Source organism: Rana temporaria, chromosome 9 (genome assembly GCF_905171775.1).
Source record: "Rana temporaria chromosome 9, aRanTem1.1, whole genome shotgun sequence".
Classification (NCBI taxonomy): Eukaryota; Metazoa; Chordata; class Amphibia; order Anura; family Ranidae; genus Rana; species Rana temporaria.
This window is the reverse complement of record NC_053497.1, coordinates 115,869,362-115,888,774: the sequence shown is the minus strand read 5'-3', so window position 1 is coordinate 115,888,774 and position 19,413 is coordinate 115,869,362. Positions and strand designations below refer to the sequence as shown.

General features: G+C 43.3%; 1 protein-coding gene across 2 annotated transcripts in view; it reads right to left on the bottom strand.

The window, feature by feature from the left end:
* The window catches only part of LOC120913886 (collagen alpha-1(I) chain-like), a 342,467-nt gene that overhangs the window by 162,429 nt on the left and 160,625 nt on the right, over window positions 1-19,413 (bottom strand). For both annotated transcript variants that reach the window (XR_005743585.1, XM_040324213.1), the window contains exons 4-6: window positions 15,981-16,176; window positions 10,785-10,943; window positions 9,520-9,591 (exon numbers count right to left, since the gene is read on the bottom strand). Coding sequence is in view for 1 of the 2 variants with exons in the window: in XM_040324213.1 (XP_040180147.1) it covers window positions 9,520-9,591; window positions 10,785-10,943; window positions 15,981-16,176 (427 nt within the window). In the remaining variant the exon portion in view is untranslated. The remainder of the gene's footprint in view (window positions 1-9,519; window positions 9,592-10,784; window positions 10,944-15,980; window positions 16,177-19,413) is intronic.

The window sequence follows — 19,413 nt, the reverse complement described above, 5'->3', positions numbered from 1 at the left end:
GACAGGGCGCCATTCCTCTCCCTAATATTAAACATGCGTTGTTTGCTCCCACTAACACCAGGACAATTTTTACTTCCAACAGTCACAGTCTGGCCCCCTTAAAGTCTGAAGGACAGTAAACTGGCCCTTTGTTTAAAAAGTTTGGAGCCCCTTGTTTTAGATCGAGGATCCAAAATGTGTTATAATGCCGCGAACACACGATCGGTTAAACCGATGAGAATGGTCTGATGGACCGTTTTCATTGGTCAAAACCGATCGTGTGTGGGCGCCATCGGTTAAAAAAAAGGCAACTTGTTTTAAAATTAACCAATGGATTCCTAACCGATAGGACAAAACCAATCGTTAGTAGGCACGACCATCGGTTAAAAATCCTTGCATGCTCAGAATCAAGTCGACGCATGCTTGGAAGCATTGAACTTTGTTTTTTTCGGCACCTTGTTGTGTTTTACGTCACCGCGTTCTGACACGATCGTTTTTTTAACCGATGGTGTGTAGGCACGACGTACCATCAGTCAGCTTCCTCGGTTAACCAATGAAAATGGTCCATCGGTCCGTTCTCATCGGATGGACTGATCGTGTGTACGCGGCATTAAGGTCTATCCCTATTAGGGAGACTACTTTTTACTTCCTGTCTGTAGCAATATGGACTGTTATCAGAAAGCTTTGTACCTTCCAGTGTTCTAAACATTGTTTGTCCCTGTGATTATTCGTGCAGCCAGTGACCTCATACCTGTGTGCCAACGGAGTAAGTTATGGGGCGTATAGTCCTCTTGAGTCCGCTGCTATGCATTCCTGTACCCTAAGACTACAAATCCCAGGGACCCTTGCAGTGGCCTGAAGATTGCTGGGAAGAATAATAGAAGGAGTTTAGAAGCCCGCACACGATCTCTCCTCCTGGGCATGACACATGACGAACCTCTATGCATGATGGAGAAAGAGAGAGAGAGAGAGAGAGGTGGCTGCCTACCAGGCGGAATGCTCTTTCCACCACGAAGCCTGAAAGGCCTGGTCCTGCTATCTGCTGTCGGACATCCTGTTACTAGCATAATTTACAGCACCTACCCATTGGCGCGGACAAGCGGAGAAAGTCACTACAGAAGGCCGTGACTGAGGATCAGTTGCCAGAGTGTTGCCATCCGTGTTCCTATCTAGAATACTGCAGATCAATTTGGGTTGTTGGTGAGAGAGCAAGCTGCTCAATCTTTATCTATTCACTAGCACCATTACAAAACACAGTGCACACACATATCTACCCAGGAACACTTTACTGCATTGCTGGAACACTGTACTCAGATGCCTTAGGCCTTCACCACTTGGAATCTATGGTTTCATCTGCAACCAAACGGATTACAGCTAACAAGCTCCAACTGGCTAGCAAAGAATAACAGATCTGCCACGTGGAACTCTACTGCCAATATTTATAGGAAGTCTACAGGGTGGGCCATTTATATAGATACACCTTAATAAAATGGGAATGGTTGGTGATATTAACTTCCTGTTTGTGGCATATTAGTATATGTGAGGGGGGAAACTTTTCAAGATGGGTGGTGACAGCCACTGATGTTTCCTATAGCGGAGCGTTAAAATCACGGTAAAACACCGCTATTTTACCGCGATTATAACGCTCCGCTATAGGCGTATCCAGTGTGAAAGGGGTCTAATGAATTAACATCAGTGGCTGTCCTAGCTTCATTCAGCAAGAGCCCACAGTGTAGCACTCGCCGCATGTCACTGGAGAGCACATTGAAGACATTTTTTAAGTGGTCAGAAACTTGCAAATAGCTCATGAAAGAATAAAGTTACGTTAAAACCAAGAACACCATTGTTTTTCTTGTGAAATTAAGTTTGATGTGTCATATGACCCTCTTCCTATTGAAAAAACAAGAGTTGGATTCAAAATGGCCGACTTGAAAATGGCCGCCATGGTCACCACCCATCTTGAAAGGTTTCATCCCTCACATATACTAATGTGCCACAAACAGGAAGGTGACATGGGTGACATATTAGGTATCTACTGTATTTACTTGGCATAATTGGGGTAACTATTGTGTTTTGTATATTGTTTTCCCCCAAAAATGTTCGTCTAAAAGACCATTGCGCAAATACAGTGTGACATAAAATATTGCAACAATTGCCATTTTATTCTCTATGGTCTCTGCTAATATATATATATATATATATATATATATATATATATATATATATATATATATATATATATATATATATATATATATATATATATATATATATATATATATATATATATATACATATAATGTTTGGGGGTTCTAAGTAATCTTCTAGCAAAAAATACAAATTTAAACTTGTAAACAAAAAGTTCCAGAAAAAGTCTGGCTAGCAAGTGGTTAATAGGAAGTATAATACCAATATCTGCAAATATGAATGCCTCTATTTATAAACATATATATTTAGAAATTATATTAACTAAACAAGTTTTCTTTTTACACCAGTGAGACTATTTACATATATTAGGCTGGGTTCACACTACGGTTTTCCCGTCCGTCAGCCGCATACGATTTATATGGAAAACCGTATGCGGCTGAAACGGACGGGAACGTATGGAACCGCACACATGTGCGTTTTCCATTAACATTAATGTTAAAGGAAAACGTATGCGTTTGCCATACTGTTTTAAAAACGACCGCAAAACCGTGGTTGAACACGGTTTTGCGGACGTTTAAAAAACGTTTTGCCAGCAAATCGTACGCACCCGGATGCATCTGAGTGCATACGATTTGCAATGCATTCTCTATCTATACGTTTTCCCGTCCGGGCCCGTACGTTTTCAATACTGAAATCGTATGCGGCTGACGGACGGGAAAACCGTAGTGTGAACCCAGCCTTAAACAGGTTATATTCAGAAATAAAAAAAAAAACACTTTCATACAAATATAAATTCCTTAAAGATCTCTGTTAATTGTAAACATAATACGGCTGATGCTCATTTATGGGCTGTGCTCCAGATTGGGGGCTGTGGTCCTTTGACTTTGTGGAATGTAATGGTCTCACAGACGGAGCATTCGCACCCCCTAGGGGCACCCCCTTTAATCTTCTATACCCAACGCCTGTTTCCCATCAGGCATCTCTCCCTGGGGAAGGTCCCTTATGAATTCCATACAGCATGGCTGTCACTGCAGTTCTCTGGTAATGTACAGACATGGTCTTATCAGCATGGCTGTCTTATATATTTTCTGTGTCAGTAGTTGGAGCATGACAGCTTAACAGTTAGAAGCAGTTTTTGGACGACAAGATGGCCAACTGCCTTGGGGCTCCACTATATAAGGGGCTGTGAAACAGAATGGTGTCAGTTCTAATGGGAATGTTTCTACACAGCATCAGTGAATATTATATCCAATGAGCATGACTTTGTAAATATAACATATTTATTAATGCAGTATTTCCCATCCAGTCAGTAGACTTTCCATTAATGGCAGGCTGACGGGTTTCATTTGCACCCCTAAAAAACATAATTGTCATTTGAACTAACTTAACAGCAAATGACTGTGGTTAAAATGTATTGAAGGCTTTCTATCAAACGTGATAAGATCAGCTTTACAAATAATAATCGTGCCTCATCTTGTTTCATTTTACTTCCATAGACCTATTCAATGTATGTATTAGTTATCTGCCTTAGGGAAATTGTAGACATTTGTAATACTATGAAAAAGAGCCACTGACAAACGTAGATATGGTTCCACACACTACTGCAGATTGAGCAACAGATGTAGTACGGTGAGATCAGTTTAATTCCTCACTTGGACATGTGGTTGGGGGGCAGTAAAATTGTATGGTTGACTTTGCGTTTTTTGTGATACCCATAGGCCTGCCTGGGCACACCCTAATCATACTGTGTGGCACAGATTGCCCTGGCTGACCTACACCTCCCCCCTATGTCCCCCTGGCAGCGCTGCTGGCTTCCCTCCTATCCTTTCCCGCAGAATGCTGCGGCCGATTCGTTTCAGGATGGAGAGCGGCAGAGACGGCTTTTTAATTAGGCAAATTAGGCGGTCGCCTAAGGCCTCACACTCACAGGGGCCTCGCGGCCACTTAACTTGCCCAATGCATTACCCCAGTTTTGAGGGACAGGGGACCTTAACGCTGCTGTGCTCAGGCAGCGTTAAGAACCCTGACTCAGGACTGGGGCAGCCAGCGTCCCTAACAACCAGTGAATATCAGTGACACCACCCCTTGTGGCGTCAATGACCCAGCATGCCCTCAGTCAATGACGTCACAAGGGGGCAGGTTCACCAGGTGACATCATCGGGTGACCCTCGCTCCTTAGTTATTAAAAAGCAGGATCTGGGGGCCACCTTGTTAAAGGAGGCTTCCAGATTCTGATAAGCCCCCTGCCGGCAGACCCCCACAACCACCGTCCAGGGTTGTGGGGAAGAGGCTCTTGTCCTTGAATTATTTTTCCCACCATGGGGCCCCATGTTAAGTTTTGCCTAAGGCCTCACAAAGCCTAGAGCCGCCTCTGGTCAGAGCGGGGAAGGGGCCAGTAAATAGGTAATTTAGCAGCCCCTTTCTTTTCTAAATAAACGCGATGAGTGATTGGTACTGACCATTCACTGTGTTAATACATAACAGAAGAATAGTAAACTGTTTACTATGCTTCAGTTTGTGAATGAACAGGAAGCTGCTCAGAACAGAGCACTTCTCTGAGGCTGCAGAGAAAGGGACTAAGGAATCTGTGTCCTCATCCCTTCCTGTGTTTCAAAAGGGAGAAGGTTTGAGCTGTGGGGTGCACACCCTAATGCGATAGGCTGCGCACACCAATGCTGACACCCCTCCTCCCCTTAAGCTGCAATATGTAACGGATAGGGTGTTTACATGCTGCAGATGGGGTGTTTACATGCTGTGGTGGTGATATTTCCCTTCGATCCTGTGGCAAAATCTACCTGACGAGTAGCAGCCAGTAGCCGCCAAGCCCGCTGAATGTGGCACGGTCAGACGATAGGAAGTACCACAAACACCCTGCAAACTCATGCAAAACACGTGGTTGCGCTGTGTTTGTTGGCAAAAATGAGATTAAAACAGGCGGTGAGGTGTCGTCACATTGCTTCCTCGCCACCTGTCAATTGCCAAGAATAGGTCGATTTAGACCCACATCTAAATCTACCCTAATAAATACTGTTTCCAAATATGATTATTCCACTGCCCTGCTTCACAAGAACTTATATCTCTGAGAGGTGGAGTTAGGTTTTAAAAATATAAAATTTTGCGATACAGCACTGCGTTACTTTGACAATTGCGCATTCATGCGACTCTGTACCCAAATACAATACAAATAGTGCTTTCCTTTGGTGGTATTTGATCACCACTGGGTTTTATTTTTTTTGCGCTATATCTACTTCCTAGTATACTTATCTAGTAAAAATGGCAGTCGGGATCTCGTCTCGTTTCTGGGGCGACGTCATATGACGTCACCCCAGTGTCACTGCTCTCGCCGCTGTTCCTAGGAAAAGGCGCAACCAATCTGGGTAAAGAGCTGATGACTTTAACCATGTGATCGGCTGTGTCCAATCACAGCCGATCACATGTAAATACAGAAGTGCTGTTTTTCGTCTCTCCTTGCTTCACACTCTGTCAGTGTAATGCAAGGAGATTTAATCAGGGGCATTTCCTCCCAGCAGAATGTGTAGAAGTAATCAGGGCATTGATCATCAGTGCAGCCCCAGCAGTGGCCATCAGTGCCCATCGGTGCAACCAATCAGTGTCAGCAATCAATGCCCAGCAGTGACACCAAATCAATGTCCATCAATGATGCCAGTCAGTGCTGCCTATCAGTGCCTGCCCATCAGTGCTGCCCATCTGTACCGCCTATCATTGCCCATAAGTGCTGCCTATCAGTGCTACCAATCAGTGCTGCCTATCAGTGCTCATCAGTGCCGCATATCAGTGCCACCTATCAGTGACCATCAGTGCGGCACATTAGTGCCTCCTCAACAGTGCCACCAAATCAGTGTCCTTCAGTGCCCATCAGTGCCCACCAGTGCACATCAGAGAAGGAAAAAAACTACTTATTTACTTTTGTAGCACCCCCTTACTTTCAGTAAAAGCACTACGTTAAAGTTAATTCGGAATGAGAGCAAATTATCTCTCTCATTCCCCACTATGTTAAATTTGGCTGTCGCCAAATCTGGATTGTTCTGTGGGTCAGGCTGCGTTCTAGGGATGTGGTGCCATCCCTGGGCGGCAGGTGGCACCAGAGAGGTCCAGGCGGGGCCGCTTTTTCCTAGCAGCCAATTAGAGGCATGCTGGGGAGGAGTATTTCTGTGGCGGAAGCCGTTGTTCTTGGTTCTTTGCGGGTTCCTGGTTCCAGGTGCGGCACCCACCTTTAGGGTGTGCGCACATTGCGGGCCCCATCACTATGGCCTACCTGGCCTGGGGTCGCGCACAACGCGGAGTTCCTGACTCTGGGCAGGGCCATCTTAATAGCATCATGGGCCCCTGGGTAAAGTAATGCTCTGGGGCCCCTACAATGATGACAGTGCAGGTAAACAGACATCAAGTAGGTAGGAGGCAGACTGCCTCCCCTGTGTATCTATCACTCTCAGTGCCATTATGGGGCCCCCAATTTCGGGGCAGCGTGGGCTCAAGGACCAGCTGCTTTGGGGAAAGTGCAGGGGCCCCTCATGCAGTTGGGGCCCCTGGGCAGTGCCCAGGTGTGCCCTCTCATTAAGACAGCCCTGACTCTGGGCCCTCATGGCCTGGAGCAACTGATGCTACCCGGGGCCCTAGTGACTTACTAGGTCCCCAGCTCTACTGAAGAGATCCTAAGCTACGTGCTGTGCGGTGGGGGATCGGCTCAAGGAGAACCCGGAGGCAGGTTGTCTGAGAGACTTGAACGAACCATCGGGGATCTGGTGACCAGGACACTGACAGGTACATTTCTACTGTCAACCGGTGACCTTAGCACAACTCATTGGGAGGATACGCTCTGCTGTTCACATTGCTAGCGTTGAGCCTGTGGCAGAGGCCTCATCTGGCATCTAAAATTTAATATAATCAGAGCCAAGTCCGTGGCAGGGACTTGTTCCTTCCCAGCAACCTTAAAGTGACACTTCGGCTGCCAGGCCTGTGGCAGGGGCCTGTCCGGAGGCACTTCACCCACTCTGGCTGGAGTGGCGACGAACTGTATCTACTACTACTGAGAGCAGGATTGCTCTTCTTCTATCCAAGCCTTCATCAACCTTTTCTGTCCTACCTCATGTTGATGTTGGTTGTGTTGGGCCAAGAAATAATATTAATTCAGAAAACCTTATTCGCTGATTGGACATTCGTTTACTGCTCTACTCACTACTATCACCCCTAGACAACAATTAGAGGTAACTTAATACGCCGATCTCAAATCAACCAGCGGCTCCTGAGGGGGTAGCGCTACACTTTATTAGCAAAAAAATTAAAAACTCAGCAGTGATTAAAGGGATTGTAAAGGTTCATTTTCAATTTTTTTAAATAGGTTTCTTTAAAGGGTTTGTAAAGGAAATATTTTTTTTATCTTAATGGCTTCCTTTACCTTAATGCAGTGCTCTTTTCATGCTGTGTGAACATGCAATGACTCGAGATTTCCCAGAACTACTACTTACTGAATCAACGCTAGTGCACTGACCTCTCTGTGAACGAAAACCCTGAAGAAGCTACCATGCGAAACGCGTTGGCCTGTGTCTCTTTTCTCATACTTTGGTCCTGAGTGTATATCATGGTTCATGATTACACATATATGTGACTATTGAGGAAGTTGTTCACCTTGTTGTAGGGGCTGTTTATGGGTGTATACAGAGTTTGCTGTTTCATATTTTTGCTATACATGTTTTAAACAAGACATTTTTATGTATTTAATAAAATGCTGTTATTTTTTTACATCACTGTGTCAGATAATATTCCAATAGGAGGTTTCAGCATCTAAAAGTCCCATTACTCTATTTCTCTTTGTTCTAAGTGTTTGAATGAACTCAGAAAGCAGATGTTAGAAACACTGCTTGAAAAGGAATCAGTTGGGGCAGAATTATGCCAGTAGAACAGCTACAACAAACAAAAACATTTAGCAGTGGTGGGACTCTTCCTTCCCTCCCACCTACAGCCTGATTTTAACTTTCAGGTGGTATACAGGAGTTCAATATTAAACCAGAATTATAGTTGTTATGCCTGCCAGGTCAGAACCAAAAATTATGAATTCAGAGTCTATACATAAATTACCAACTATTTAAACTAACTAAAAACTAATTAAAAACTAAACTTAGAAAGTATCATTTTACTGAAAGGGTAGTTGATGCTTGGAATAAACCTCCAGCAGAGGTAGTGCGTCAGTCAATGGTAGTTGGCTTCAAACATGTTCGGGACAAACATAGATCTAGACTCAAGCCAAAAAAGTTATTAAAAAAATTACATAACAAAAAAAACGAGCAGACTGGATGGACTTCTGTCTCTTTTTTTTCCTGCCGTCACCTTTCTATGTTTACCGAGTGTTTCTATATTAGCATGTACGTTGTTCTCCAAACAGGATTGTGACCAATATCAGCGTTGTTTTGTTTATGAGACTGGGAGAGAACAAGTGGTGATGACATAGCACTAGACAGATATATGACAGGAGCGGTCCTTGCCTGTGGCTCTGGTCCCAGACAGAGTCGGCGAGCTTTACTGTCTGGATCAGGGCCCAGCTGGGGAGCCCATTAACAAGGTCTCACGCTGAAATTGCAGCATGAAACGCCAATTTAGAAGCGCTTTGTTTTCCGAGTTCCAACTTTACTCACTGAAGGCGTTCCGTCATTGAAGTGGAGCTGCGTGCAAAGACTGTGCTCTATGTTAACTGCCTGTGTACTGCCCACCGTCTATGTACAACAACATGGAATGTTCCGCAGAACTGTTATGTATGTGTGTGTGTGTATATATATATATATATATATACACTATATTACCAAAAGTATTGGGACACCTGCCTTTACACCAGGGGTGTTGCTAGGTGGCAAAAAGACCAGGGGCTTCAGCCCGCAGTCCAAGGCCGGGGGGGTGTATGTGACGCGCGTGGGCTTTTTTGGGCTTGCCCGTGACCTACATACACTGACGGTCGTGACCTACCTACACTGACGGTATTGACCTACATACACTGACCTACCTACATTGATGGTAGTGACCGACCTACACTGACCTACCTACATTGACAGTACAGGAACTACTTTTGGGAATCGTGCGACGCCGCACTGATTATGACGGTGGCATTGCCGGCAATAGTTGCTGATTTGGCATGCGATTGGACATGTCGAATCGCATGCCAAATTGGACCAATGTGAACCTAGGCTTAAACACATTTCTCCCCAGCCCCAAGTGCTAAAACATGTTAGACAGATAGCACTGTGTAGTACAAGTAACTGGACTAAATATTTTGCTCTGCACTGAAAAGGAAAATGTTTTTGTCTGACCTAAGTGTCTGGAATTCAAGGTTATTCTAGATCACTTGTAAAGTAGTTGTCCTCCCCTGTCTCTTTCAGTACATACCTCTCGCACAGATGACTGAGCACTCTCGTTTCTCTGTCTCTGTCCCATGGCCGGGGTCTCTCCAGCTGCAAACTGCACAAGAAAAAAACTAAATAAGTTGGAAGCTTGAATAAGCCGCAGACAAGCATAGACCCCAAAAGGCCCCCCTGTGAAATAACAGAAACCCTTTTAGAAGCGTCTGAGGACGACATGATGTTAACAGGTGTCGCAGGTGTGCGCTGGAATCCGAGAGGTGAGGAATGATGATTGAAATTTTCAGGGTCATTGAGACGCAGTTATTTTCAGAAAAAATAGACATCTGACACAGGACAGTAAGGAGCAGCAGAGAGGAATTCTGGGAGGGAAATTCATATTTGTGCACTACATTGGACATTTTTACCAAACAGACTGAAAGGAATTTTGGGGGGATTCTAAATAAAAAACCTTTCTGAGTGTAACACACACACACATATTATCACCCTTATTTCATTTATTACCCGTATTTGCGCTGCGCCTACAATTCACACAGCGCTTTACGAATTGTACATCAGTCTCTGACCTCAGAAAGTTTACAATCTATGGTTCCTATTCCACATACATACGCATACTAGGGCCAATTTACAGAGAAGCCAATTAAACTGTTAAACCCACAACAGTAAAATCAGTCTGTATATGCAGTAAAGCATGCTTGTTATACTCACTGTGGAACCTAAAGGGTTATACCTGGGCATTGTGTAAAAAGGCTTTTTGTTATGTCTTCTCTGATCCTCCTCATCTTCCACAGTCCCCAATCCATCCCTTACTAGTACAGAGCCTGGGGGGCACTCTGCATATGCTCAATTTGGTGTGTATTGCTAGAGAGTTTGTTTTTTTTCTTTTTGGGGAGGGTGCATGTGATCGGCACAGGGCCAATCAGCACTAACAAGACAGAAGGTCAGGGGTCGTGCAGCCTCATGGGACAGTCAGAGGAAAATTAAAACTCCTCCTATAAGCTGTAACCAGTGCTAGAAGTCACAGGATAGAAGTCACAAGACTGCTACAGTATATACTGCTGATGAGAAAAGGTATTTAGCTGTTTATTTACTAAAAATAATTGCATTTCCATGTAATGTGTACTGTGGGAGACCAGATATAGCGAATGCAGGGTCTTGGGTTTAGTAACACTTTAAAATCTCAGAAGAAGCACTGATCTTAGAGAACGTTAAGGGAGTGTGCTGACAATCAATGGAATACAGTAAAAAAGACCCGTTCAGTTAATTTGGGTATGATGAAGTCTTTTATTTTACCCTGGAATTTGCAGTTGGGCGCTGCCCACGCTCAGTCTGAGAGAGGTTGAGGAACTGTTCGGCAGAGAAACTGCTCAGGCAGGACTGATTGTAATTGTGGCAGTAGTCTTTGGCCGCTCCGGGATCCCCCATCACAAAGACCAGCTGTTGCAAAGATCCCTGAAATAACACCAAGATGTAAAAATGAAAATGGAACTTCAGCCAAAATTTTAACAAAAAGTGAAAAGGGAGAACTGGTGCCATCTCCCCAATAAATTGTACAGCTTTCTTAAATACTATGTATAGCAGACATGAACAAAATAAACAACTGAGTATAAAAGAGAAGAGAGGTGCCTCTAAGTGTAGCAATATGGTTACATTTAATGAAGGTACAATATTGTGCACATAGGCGTGCACACAGGGTGTGCCAGGTGTGCCCAGGCACACCCTAATTACCCTGAGCAGCACAGATTCCCCCTACTGCCCTGGCTCCCATCTTTCCCCCCGCATCGCTGAGAGCTTCCCTCCTCTCCTATCGGCTGTTGCTGCTGGTATGTTTTAGGAGTGGGGAAGGGGCCAGTAAATATGTAATTTACCAGCCCCTTCCCTTTCTGAATGAACATAGTGAGTTATCTGTAGTATGTGTTTGGGCTTTGGGGTGCACACCCTAATGCAATAGGCTGCGCACACCTATGATTGTGCAACATACTGCTACACTTAGAGGCGCCTCTCTTCTCTTTTATACTCTGTAGCTCCTGCTGGATTTTGCTTCTAATCCCCTTGTGGAAGCTTCCATTTGTGGATCCATCTCCAGTTCTTCCACCCGACAACTTCTCCCAAGCTGGGCTGACTCTAGGTATTTAAGGAGGCCTGCCCCCTGCCAATCCAGGTTGGGTAATGGTCAGGGCTCCTTAGAACACCCCAGGCAGCTCCACCTCTCCTCTCCTTCTAGAATACTTTAGAAGAAAGAGGGAGGTCTCAGTGACACTGCCTGTGAGTCACCAGCTGCTAGCTCTGAGCCACTTCCAGCCCTCACAAACCAAAACAAACAGGCCTGGCTAAATGTACCTACTCTACAGAACAAAAATCTTACTCTAGCACCTACCTAAGTAGTAGGTGCTACACTAACATGAGTGGCAAGCATACACCCATCAGTGATTCCACAACACCCGTATCCTATTAGTGCATAAGATGTAGTGCATAAGTGCAGCGCTACCCGAAAAATATCATATACATTCAATGTGACATTGGGTAGTGCTGCACTATTTTATGCATTGATGTGTAAGACCCAAAGCTGATGCATGTTATCTTTTAGATGGGTGGTCATGGGCAATAAGACCAAATTTCATCTGGATGTCACCATATTCAATTATTTGCTACATTTAGGCATAGAGCAGTGTCCCCAGCTTCTGGCATAAAAGCAAAATAGATTTTCCACTGATGACTTGTTGGCAATGGTGATATGAATGCTATACCTACACATAAAAGCAGAGCCCAAGGGGTCACATGACTATGTGATTGCAGGCAGAAGACAACATTAAAACTGGTAGCGTTATCATGCTATGAAAGTGTTTCTGAACTTTTATCCCTGTGTGAATGATTGTAAATAAGAGCATACAGAGGAAAATGGAGACACGGAGTGGGGCCTCGCTTCTAACAAAAGCGCAGACTGACCCGCATAGTGTCAAAGCATCCAGTGAGTGTCAGTGTGCTAAGAGGAAGGTGCAGAGGAGAGCACGGCTTTGCATGAATAAGGGTGGAGCAAAGTTTAAAGTTTTGATGTTTCTGGACATATCACCAATAACACTGTTGGGATTTGTTACCTATGTATGTTGGACTGATATATGGACTTTTTAGTGTTTACATTTTGGTGCGCAGTATATGTTTCTTTGTTGGTATTCATATATATATTGGTGATTTCGATTTTTTATGACACATATGCACAGGTGATAATTATTGATACCTAGCGCCCATACACTTTTATATTTAAGGCCGGATTCACACCTTTGCATCTTTAGTGCATTTTGCAGATTTGCACTACAGAACGTGTTCCATAGGAAACCATGTTAAATTGACTGTGGTGCAAATCTGCAAAATGCAAAAGGCACTAAAAATGCATAGGTGTGAATCAGGCCTAATATTGTCCCCTAGCTTCAGATCTATCAGAATCAGTGCAACAACTGATGTCATTTCACAATGTTTTTTCATGTGGCCTTCTGCAGCATTCCTCAGACAAGCTTGCACTGTTCAGGACTGCGGAGAATGTAAATATAACGAGAAAAGAGGAAGTCATTAGGAGTATATGAGGTCTGCTTGTATTGTGCTATTGTGAAGAATGCACGTGTCTTTGGAGATTGCCTCAACTAGACATGATGAGACTTATCGGAGGGTACACAAGCTGTAAGCACTTCTATAAAACTGCCACACCGTTCTACAGTATGGTCAAGTCTACTGTTGCAGCTGGAACAAGGAAAAGACTACAATTAATTATTGATGAGAGGGTGTGGGGAGTATATTACAGACAGAACAATCTATATAGCATTTACATTGTTACATAGATAGTCCGGCTGATAAAAAACACAGCATCCTCAAAAACATTGAAGTGTAAGTTCATCTTTTACACAAAAATGTAAAAGGTGAACTAACACCCTACACCCTGTGCACCCCTTTCCCCTGTCCCTGTTGCATCTACTTTTGTGAGTGATGAGTTATTACTGCCCACACAGCTGGGGTAGTGGATTTCAAATTCCCCTTCTTTTGGCTTCCAGGATGGATCAGAGTGATTCCGATTGGTCAAAGCAAGTCACCTGCCATCCCCAAACAATCATAATCACTCTAATCTGTCCTAGAAGCCCCACAGGGGAGAGGAGGGTGTAAGTTTACCTTTTGATTTTTTTGTGAAAAGGTGAACCTACACATTAAAGTAACTTTAAAGTCATATTAAAGCCTTGTTTTTTCCCCTAAAAATAACAAACACGCTATACTTACCTGCTCGGTGCAATGGTGCAATCTTCCTCTTCTCGGGTCCCAGGCTCCTGGCTCCTTGCTGTGGGGGCACCCAAGCAGGCATGCTCCTGACCTGCGGCGCTGTGTGTCCATTCACACATGGAGCCTTGGCTCTCCTGATTGGCTTACTAGCTGTGATTAAAAGCAGCGGTAGCCAATGGCTCCTGCTGCTGCCAAAAGCCATTCAGAAGTGCGAGTCCCCGTAGAGGCAAAGTTCTCGTGGACATCGCTGGTTTGAGAGGGGGCTCATGTAAGTATTAGGGGGTCTGGGGGGCATAGAATGCATGAAGGTAAAAAAACATTGGGGGTTATTTACGAAAGGCAAATCCACTTTGCACTACAAGTGCTAACAACGAGTGCAAAGTGCACTTGAAATTGCACTGAAAGTGCACTTGGAAGTGCAGTCGCTATAAATCTGAGGGGTAGATCTGAAACAAGGGAAAGCTCTGATGATTTTATTATCCAATCATGTGCAAGCTAAATTGCTGTTTTTTATTTTCCTTGCATGTCCCCTTGAATCTACAGCGACTTCACTTCCAAGTGCACTTTCAATTGCTCTTTGCACTTGTAGTTTGCACTTGTAGTGCAAAGTGGATTTGCCTTTAGTAAATAACCCCCATTGTGTCTTTACAACCACTTTAAAGTGTATCTAAAGCCAAATATTTTTTTCCTCTTTAAAGTATAACTGAAGGAACTTTTTTACATATGGACAGAGTGGTGAGGGGATAGAGGAGTGGTGAGGAGTTTTTCAGGCCCGAGGGCTTTCACACTGAGGCGATGCGCTGGCGGGAGAGAAAAAAAATCTCCTGCCAGCAGCATCTTTGGAGCGGTGAGAGGAGCGGCGTGTATACCGCTCCTTCCCATTTATAACAATAGGAAAGCGTGGCAATACCGCCCGCAATGCGCCTCTGCAGAAGCACATTGCGGGCGGTATTAACCCTTTATCGTCCGCTAGTGGGGGTTAATACCGCACCGCTAGCGGCTGAATCCCGGGGCAAATCCGACCACCGCTATTTTTAGTGGTGCTATACTGCTAGTGTGAAAGGGGCCTAAGGTTCCTGCAGAGGTCGCTAGGAGTTCCTTGAGCAATGAGCTACCTCTGCATCCCAAATAAGTAACCATTGAAAACTAGGATCTTTTTAGCCATCTATAAGAGAGGAAACTTCCCAATGACTACAAATATAAAAGGCATTCTTCCCTGTGACCATCACATTAATGTACCATGAGCTGTAGATGTAGTAATTATTGGCAGATTTTCTCTGAGATCAGAACGTTATTTCAAGGGTTCCTCCATGTTAAAAAGATTGGCTTAGATAATAAAAGAAAAAGTAAAAAAGGGACATTGATGAATGTAATACACTAATGCCGTGTACACACGATCAGAATTTCCAACAACAAAACCGTGGATTTTTTTCCGACGAAATGTTGGCTCAAACTTGTGTTGCATACACACGGTTACACAAATGTTGTCTGAAATTCCAAACGTCAAGGAGGCGATGGCGTACAACACTACGACGAGCCGAGAAAAATCAAGTTCAATGATACCGAGCATGCGTCAAATTGATTCCGAGCATGTGTAAGATTTGTGTGCGTCGGAATTGCATAAAGACGATCGGAATTTCCGACAGGAACTTTTGCCGTCGGAAAAATAAAGAACCAGCTCTCAAACATTTGTTGTCGGAAATTCCGACAGCAAATGTCCAATGGAGAGTACACACGGTTGGGATATCCGATCAAATGTTCACATCGAACATTTGTTGTTGGAAATTCCGACTGTGTGTATGCGGCATAGGAGTCTGGTTCCTCCTGTATTGAATTGTATTGTAACTGTACTGTCTGCCCTTATGTTGTAAAGTGCTGTTGGCGCTATAAAAATCCTGTATAATAATAATAGTAAGAGGGTTCAATTGGGCTTTAAAAGTCCCAAAGAGTTTATTTTCTAATATAAAACAAGTCAACTGTTTTGGGGTCTTTCAAATGCCTTGTTCACCAGGGCTTGGTGACTTATAAAATAAAGTAGGAAGTCACACGATTTTAAAATCGATTTCAATGCAGTCAATGATCCAACGCTGCACTACACTAAAAAATAAATAGTACACATCCAATATTTGCTATATAGAGCATTTATGCATTTAAACTAGGTGGTCAAATCTCTTTTTAATTGCCTCTGTTCAAGGGTGAATACATTTTGTTCATGCCGTTCCTTATTACCTTAAAGGGGACTTCATATGGCTCAATAAGCCCCCCTAGCATCAGTATCCCATCTGTCTTGACTCCAAGTCCAAAGAAGTTTGACCATGGTAACGTTTCCACCTGCTTACAGTCTACATACAGTGCAACACCTTTGGCAGAGATTGCAAGGGCTAGACGGTGCCATCTTCCATCGGTCAGAGAAGAAACTGGAAACCTGGTGAGATAGAAGATACAGAGTGAACCTAGCTTTCTGATGTGTCTCTTAAACACACAACACAGTGAAAGCGGTACTAAACCCAAAACAAAAATGTAATATACAGTATAACAGCCTACCAATCATTAGATGGGATGAATACATTATTATTATTTATTTTGGCTTTTTCCCCCCCTGTTTTCACCTGATGATTTTTTTACTTTTAGAATAAAGATTTAACATAAAGAAATAAAAGCTGATCATTGTAAGCACTCCTGTAAGTGTTAAACTGTTTGTCTCATCCCTTTAACTGCTACATACTGTATGCAGGAGAGAGCGTGTTCATCTCCAGGTAAAAATAAAAGAAAGAAAGCCTAAAAAAATGTATTTGCTTTTGGGTTTAATACCACTTGAAGGATCCCAAAAAAGGCCCAAGCCAGGGCAAAACAAGGCAGGCCTGCAGCTGACTTTACATTCTTTCAGACTTTTAACTGCTCTAAAAGATATGACATGGGATAAGATGAAAATAAGCCATATAAGAGCGAATGTCCACCAAAAGAGCAACTAATTGATTTGAACTTTTTTCATTTTGAGGTGTACCAGTATTACATTTTTTATCATCCTATCTATTTAATACCCTGTTCAATTATTTATCTGTTTTTAGGTATCCATGCCAACAGTGAGGTGGCCCCTTCAGTACACAGAATTATCCGACCTATACCCTTTCTGTAATAGAAGAATTCTGGAGGTCCATTTGATCTATTCAACATTACACCTTGGTGACTATACAGGGAGTGCAGAATTATTAGGCAAGTTGTATTTTTGAGGATTAATTTTATTATTGAACAACAACCATGTTCTCAATGAACCCAAAAAACTCATTAATATCAAAGCTGAATATTTTTGGAAGTAGTTTTTAGTTTGTTTTTAGTTTTAGCTATTTTAGGGGGATATCTGTGTGTGCAGGTGACTATTACTGTGCATAATTATTAGGCAACTTAACAAAAAAAAAATATATACCCATTTCAATTATTTATTTTTACCAGTGAAACCAATATAACATCTCAACATTCACAAATATACATTTCTGACATTCAAGAACAAAACAAAAACAAATCAGTGACCAATATAGCCACCTTTCTTTGCATGGACACTCAAAAGCCTGCCATCCATGGATTCTGTCAGTGTTTTGATCTGTTCACCATCAACATTTCGTGCAGCAGCAACCACAGCCTCCCAGACACTGTTCAGAGAGGTGTACTGTTTTCCCTCCTTGTAAATCTCACATTTGATGATGGACCACAGGTTCTCAATGGGGTTCAGATCAGGTGAACAAGGAGGCCATGTCATTAGTTTTTCTTCTTTTATACCCTTTCTTGCCAGCCACGCTGTGGAGTACTTGGACGCGTGTGATGGAGCATTGTCCTGCATGAAAATCATGTTTTTCTTGAAGGATGCAGACTTCTTCCTGTACCACTGCTTGAAGAAGGTGTCTTCCAGAAACTGGCAGTAGGACTGGGAGTTGAGCTTGACTCCATCCTCAACCCAAAAAGGCCCCACAAGCTCATCTTTGATGATACCAGCCCAAACCAGTACTCCACCTCCACCTTGCTGGCGTCTGAGTCGGACTGGAGCTCTCTGCCCTTTACCAATCCAGCCACGGGCCCATCCATCTGGCCGATCAAGACTCACTCTCATTTCAGCAGTCCATAAAACCTTAGAAAAATCATTCTTGAGATATTTCTTGGCCCAGTCTTGACGTTTCAGCTTGTGTGTCTTGTTCAGTGGTGGTCGTCTTTCAGCCTTTCTTACCTTGGCCATGTCTCTGAGTATTGCACACCTTGTGCTTTTGGGCACTCCAGTGATGTTGCAGCTCTGAAATATGGCCAAACTGGTGGCAAGTGGCATCTTGGCAGCTGCACGCTTGACTTTTCTCAGTTCATGGGCAGTTATTTTGCGCCTTGGTTTTTCCACACGCTTCTTGCGACCCTGTTTACTATTTTGAATGAAACGCTTGATTGTTCGATGATCACGCTTCAGAAGCTTTGCAATTTTAAGAGTGCTGCATCCCTCTGCAAGATATCTCACTATTTTTGACTTTTCTGAGCCTGTCAAGTCCTTCTTTTGACCCATTTTGCCAAAGAAAAGGAAGTTGCCTAATAATTATGCACACCTGATATAGGGTGTTGATGTCATTAGACCACACCCCTTCTCATTACAGAGATGCACATCACCTAATATGCTTAATTGGTAGTAGGCTTTCGAGCCTATACAGCTTGGAGTAAGACAACATGCATAAAGAGGATGATGTGGTCAAAATACTAATTTGCCTAATAATTCTGCACTCCCTGTACTCCCATCTCTCTTTCAGCTTTTCTCCTGAGTGTTCATCATCCACCACTCGCTTCTCAGATCTCCTTTGCAAAAAAAAACCCTGTCAGCGGTACTGATGCCTTCCTGCCCATAAAACACTTCGCACTCCCATGGTAGAACAAAGCAAATGTAGTATATATACAAACAAAGAGAAAGAGATATAGAGAGAAGGACACATAGGGGCTTATTTACGAAAGGCAAATCCACTTTGCACTACAAGTGCAAACTACAAGTGCAAAGCGCACTTGAAAATTAGACTGAAAGTGCACTTGGAAGTGCAGTCGCTGTAAATCTAAGGGGTAGATCGGAAATGAGGGGAAGCTCTGCTGATTTTATTATCCAATCATGTGCAAGCTAAAATGCTGATTATTTTTCCTTGCATATCCCCCTAGGATCTACAGAGGCTGCATTCCAAGTGCACTTTCAGTGCAATTTCAAGTTTCTTGTAGTTTGCACTTCTAGTGCAAAGTGGATTTGCCTTTAGTAAATAACCCCCATAGAGTGGCACAAAGAGAGAGCAAGCCATACACACACACACACAGACCTACAGAGAAAGACGGAGCTTTATTAACACTCTGATTATAAAAGAGGGCCAAAATAATAAATGTGTGAGAAACCAGCTGGAGTACAGGCTTCCAAAAATGGTGAGGATATGGAGTTCACATTTCTATACCACACTTCTTCTGTTTCCCAACTTGCTGCTCGGCTTTATTCCCCTTACATTGACGGGACGGTAACCATATTTTTTTAGTTACCAGTGGGAAATGTTGGGCCGAGTCAGCCCCTGCCTTCTTTTCTTTTTCAAATATTCCTACCTGGCATAATTCTTAAATCTGCTTTTATCCACCTGAGACATACAAGAAACTATTAGGCTTTTAAAGGACT